Genomic DNA, 6,000 nt, shown 5'->3' on the forward strand with positions numbered 1-6,000 from the left:
GTAAACTATTTATTGAATTTTGCTTTCCAAAGAATATGTGAGTGTACTGTAAACGCGATAGTTGTGGGTTCTATTCCCACCCGGGGGATTAAATTATTATTAATTATTATTTTCATATCTTTGATCGGATACTAAGATAAAGCGCAGCGTTGAGTTCCTCTACTCAACCCGCAACGCCTCAAAAATTTAGCGCAAAATGGGGAACGGAGTTACTTAACTTACCTTAACCTTACTCTAGGTTCCTTCTGCTTACTCTGCTATATATAACATATTAACAGTAACATAGTTATCTCTGCTGAGCCAACCTATAGGTATCTCCATCTGAACCAAGATTTGAATCTCATAAATAATTAAAATATCCAACATATCATCCACTAAGCTATTATTATATTATTAGGTAGTAATGTTTCTCAAAAGTTAAATCAGACATATGCACATGACAAGCAAAATGATTGTTTCATTACGCAGAAATTAGTCTGAGCTCTGACCAGTCTGAGTGGTTGTATTGCTATATTTGTCATTTATAGTTAGTTTGTATTACTGTAAACAAAATATAATATTCTCGCCCAGTTATGTCTAAAATACAGGGTGAGTTAAAATAGAAATAGTTCATCATAATGATCATCATCATCAATAGCCATCTTTTGTCCACTGTTGGACATAGACCTTCCCCAATTTTCGTCACCACACTCGATTCTAATAAGACATAGTTAAGTTGAAAAAATTATAAATTATTATTCTAAGGAAATTATATTAAGAAACAAAGGTTACCTTTAATTCTTACGACGCTTTCGTAGCTTACCAAATAGAGCTCAACAAACGTTAATTCAATGTTAAATAGAATTATATTCCTAGTTGATAATATAAGTTTTTATTATTTTAAGTAAGTAATTATAAGCAAGCAATTAAGCAGGTCAATATATACAATAGCATTGCCTTTACCTATATAACCACTGTTTTTCTCAGCAAAATGCTTAGAAGAATATTCGCTTCGTAATCCAAGTTTCGTGTTTGGCTTTTATTCGTAGTTCGCGTGTTTATCTTGTACAGCAAGTTGTATTGCGTGGTTCTATAGAAATGAAAATAATGAACCTTATAGACAACAACATGAAATGTAAGGAGTAAGGAGTACTGTCCCAGATACGTTTGTAATGATTGTTTAATAATTTGTATACAATTGAATTATTAAATATTGTATTAGTTTGTCGATGATTTTAGTTTAACATGTATTTTAGCGTGCTAGAATCAATTATTTTTATACACTTTTGAGATATTAAGTCGGTTGATGGAAGCCAATGTCGCGTTTTATTTAACCAAATCAAGAATAAGACATTAATAAAATATGAATAAATATCCTATTTTTTGGGATTAAGGCCTCAAGCCACTATTTAGACTGATCTTTTTCTTCAATTTCAAGAATTTTAAATAATATATTTCAAACTATTTGTTCCTCTGGCTTGTCAGTTTGCCGTACTTTCAATTTAAGACCAAATTACAGAGTTCAGAGCGTCTTCTAAAACGAATGTAATGGGCTTCATATCACCGAGAAGAATAATGGGTACAAAATGAAAAAACCCTGAGGCGTCTTAAATTATTTTAATTGGTATTGGTAGCGGTTTAGTCGAGCGAACGTGGGGATTTACATGACAAATCTTCGCAATTTGGTCTGAAAACGTTACTTAAATGAATCAATATTATATTTATAACATCTTTATTGATGATTTATGTAATATATACAAAATAAATATTTTTTAATTTAATTAGCATTAATATAAAACGATAAATACTGTAGTAGGTATATGTATATAAAATAACAGTATAAGTATCGGAATAATTATCTTAAAGAAGCGTATGATATATTAAACTTAGCTCTCTCGACAGCCGACAGCAATGCCGAACAAGCAAAAATAATTAACAAATTGATAAGCTCAGAACAATTTTCAATTAACTTCGCCGGCAGTATTCGCTGTTAACAAATAACTACAATTTGTCAGAAATGTCTATGTTGTTTTTAATGTCAGTATAATAGCCGGAATGGTTAATTTAATATATTTATGAGTTACCTAATATTTTGTTGTATCTGATTTCAGAACGAAAGCGAGGTCGGCAGACGTACACCCGGTACCAGACGCTCGAGCTGGAGAAGGAGTTTCATTTCAACCGGTACCTGACCCGAAGGAGACGAATCGAGATCGCGCACGCATTATGTCTCACCGAGCGCCAGATCAAGATATGGTTCCAAAACCGACGCATGAAGTGGAAGAAAGAGAACAAGACCAAAGGCGAGCCCGGCTCTGGTGATGAGCCGGACAACATGAGTCCGCCCACCTCGCCACAGTAAAAGCCCATAGTCCTTAGTTCATGGTCCAAACGAGGAATCGCTCAGTTTCAGATTATACCAACTATACCGAGTTGGTCTGTGTCCTTTATTTTCATACAATTTCAATGATGAATCTGAAGCGATCGATACAGCGGCCGACATTACTAGAATGGTTTAATTTGTATAAATTGTACGTTGGACTTCTCATGATAATATTACATTATAACTAATACGTAACTTAGTGACTTGGCATAAAGAGTAATGATAGTGTGATGAAGAGATTTTTACAGTTGTTAAGTATAAATTAATTATTAGAACAATCTCAATACCAATAATTACCAAAAACGCAGTGTATATGAATACTATAGAAAACTGCATCGACGTCGATGTGAATGATGACATTATGTACCTAGTTTGGATATTATTTAAAACATGCAGTTTAATCGGAGTTTCTCTGATTCTTAATATTCTTCATATTACAAAGTGCTTGTTCCTCAATTTCCTCGACTTTATTTATACGGTGAAAAGTACTTATCAATTGAAGAAAAAATCTCTTCGAAGCTAATCATTTGACTGCAACAAGCACTTTGTAAGAAACGAATAAAATTTTTCTATTAATATTGAATTACAAAACCGTAAGGACCTCTTATAATTAACCATTGATAAGAAGGCAATTATTAACGATATTGTTATTATTTAATATATTTGATGTTTTATTTCTAATTAAGCTATCGAATTGCTATTTTGTACATATAAAATGATAATTTTAGATTTTATGATTATGTACAATTGTTTTAGTAGTGTGAATAATATTATTGATATGACCTGGAGTATCAACGATAGTTCTCCATCTGAGGAACTAGTGTATTTATTTTGTGAATCTTCTCTGATTTTAACTCTTCTACTTCGTAGTCGGAAAGGCCAGTTCTACAAGTGCAATGTATACGATTTTTCAATGTCACATATACGTAATTATTATAACTGATAATAAATTCATAGGGAATCTATTTAATATTATAATGTAAAATGTTGGAAAGGATGAAGCTTAAGAATCTTACGTACTTTTCTAAAACTATTGAAGAATGATGTTTCTTGCAATTTAATATTGAAAAATAAAGAAAATTTTATAAGGACGGATATAAACTAGACAGAGAAATTCACGTATGAATGTAATTATTATAGTGAAACAAAAGTTACCTTCAATTTTGTAGGTGTGGTGGAATTTACTTATTCTTCATTTGAATCTATAATCTATGATGAATCTAAGTAAGTACGGGGACGTGTACACAGTATACCAAAGTTAGGAAATAAACTGCTCGTTCAGTCAGCCCCTTCCGAGAGGAAGGTCTATCATTCGGCCATTTCAAATTATACGAGTCTCGCGGAGACAAAGAAGGTATTTTTATAAAATCATTGCCTAACGAAACGAATATACGTAAAAATCAAACATTAATTATTTACTTGTTATAAGTATTGTTAAAAGAGAGTAAAAGAGGTGGAATTGTCGGGATTCGCGTTATACGTTTTTCGATTGTAAACTATTTATTGTATATTTTTTTTTAATTTCGAATAGATCGTAATTAGTGAATGTTTTAAGAACTCAGTGAGCCCGTTTCGTCTTACATATTTTTATTTGTGCTGTGTTCGTTAAGTAATGTCTAATGTAACAACTGTATATTGTCGATATTTTACATGATATTTATTTATTGATTCGCTTTAGGTTCGCTATTTCACGTTGTTTTATTGGTAAAAGTCGTAACGATCTGGCTGGGGTGCATTTTGTTTTTATGATTTAAAATTTTGCTCAAATATTTCTTTTTATATACTATTGATTGCATATTAAAAAATTGTACTCGTACCTACTACAGTTGGCAGGACTGTAAAGAAATCATTTATACTAAGTGCAATTTATTTGAATCCCTTGCCAGATGATGATATTTGGTTTGTAAAATTAAATGAAAAATTAGTTTTAAAAAATTAAAATTAAGTTTCTATTATCAGGACATCTGATTGTTCTTCAAATTTGACAACTTAGGTCCGTAGAAAGATTGTGGGGAATGTAATTTGATCGATTTTATTTACCATTATTTCCCAACAATTCAAAATTTATGAAATATAACTATAATTAGTAACTTAATAAGTTTAGGCGAGACGATATTGTCATAAATATATAAATACATGAAATTAATAAAGCATAATTATTGTAATTACAGATTTTTATTGCACCTTTATCACCATGATCTATTTCTACTAGAATAATTTTAAGTTTTCTATTTAATTTAACAGACTTTATTTTCTTATATTAGTGACATAGTTTTAATGTCGATTTACATTTAATTTAATTGTTTGAATTATTGTAAATATTTCACACTATTTTAATTGTACATTTTAATTTTTTATACATAAAATTTGTCATATTATTCAGATATCAGTAAAATTCTAAAAATATTTAATTTATTGCCTATACTAACATATATGTGTTAATAAATTATATTTATTTTTGTGTTGCATAATGAAACCTCCAATTAATTATATTACTTTTCCAAAAACCATTTCAGTAATAAGAAAGAAATTATTCAAAATTATATCCGTATCACTCCTGACAACGCTAATACGAAACAAATTTGGGAAAGCATAACGACGAAATAATGATTCGCGTGTACCCCCGTTCCCGCCGTGTCAGTCACGACCGATTGGTCGGCGTGGATCTCAAAATTACTTTTTTGTTTCAACACGAACCTTATATATTACTTGTTTTTCACTAGGTGTGGTACGCTAATGACTTTTTAATAATCCCCCTACCTACGCTGAAGGCGGACCATTATGTGAGGTGAACTAATGCGATTTTGACAAGTTCGAAATTGAGGCTATTAAGGTTTTGCAGGCTTTTAAATGGAAGAGTATTTGTCTGTACGACGTTTCAACTTTATGATGGATGTACCGGAAATCATTTGGTTGATTTTTGAACTTGGCTCTCAGAAGGCATTCATTTACTTGAGAACGAAGTACAGTTAGGTGCTACACCTTTTACATAAGTACTTCAATTGTTATCTATACTTAAATAAAAATAGCATTATATGTAATTTAACTAAGTATTTTTCTTAGCAATATCTATTTGTGAACCATTTTATCAATTAAAACGACATTGTAATATAATATGTAATAATGTATCAAAATCTCAATTTCAAGTGACCGAATTTCTGACAAGACAGCATTAGTCTTGTTGTATCGCGAATAATCTGTGAGTTGAAAGGTCAGAGTAAATTGGTCAGTCAGTCATCTCGCAATGATAGCAAGTGTGATTTATGAGCCCTCTTGTGCCATTGCACTTGATTCAGATTGGGTTCATGGCCGTTCTGATATGTGGTAACAGTGTTTACTTTGTTGTGTTTAAATAAATAATAGTATTTATTGTTAAAGGCACTATATTAAGGAATTAGTTATAATATTTAATTTTTATATCTATAATATCTATTTTTTTAAAGAATAAAATCTAAACAGTTAACATTTATAAATAAATTGACAATGTAGTTTTCTATTGAATTTAATCATGTTGCAGTTGTATCTAATGGTAACATACAAATTAAATAAGCTGACTTTACCCAAAAATACACTCAAGATTTATCTACAATATGATGTAAATTTATAGTAATACAATTTTGAATAGAATTTTGCACTTA

At 30.4% G+C, this 6,000-nt stretch overlaps 1 protein-coding gene across 5 annotated transcripts in view; it reads left to right on the plus strand.

Moving 5' to 3' along the window:
- The window catches only part of LOC146540009 (homeotic protein antennapedia-like), a 156,232-nt gene extending 151,705 nt beyond the window's left edge, over nucleotides 1–4,527 (plus strand). For all 5 annotated transcript variants that reach the window (XM_085207633.1, XM_085207631.1, XM_085207629.1 and 2 more), the window contains one exon: nucleotides 2,091–4,527. In XM_085207633.1, coding sequence (XP_085063759.1) covers nucleotides 2,091–2,341 — 251 coding nt within the window. In that variant the 3' untranslated portion in view covers nucleotides 2,342–4,527. The remainder of the gene's footprint in view (nucleotides 1–2,090) is intronic.
- The last annotated feature ends 1,473 nt before the right edge of the window (nucleotides 4,528–6,000 follow it).

The sequence above is a fragment of the Heliconius melpomene genome, chromosome 3, assembly GCF_056956725.1.
Source record: "Heliconius melpomene rosina isolate 202511_hmr_F chromosome 3, ASM5695672v1, whole genome shotgun sequence".
Lineage (NCBI taxonomy): Eukaryota > Metazoa > Arthropoda > Insecta > Lepidoptera > Nymphalidae > Heliconius > Heliconius melpomene.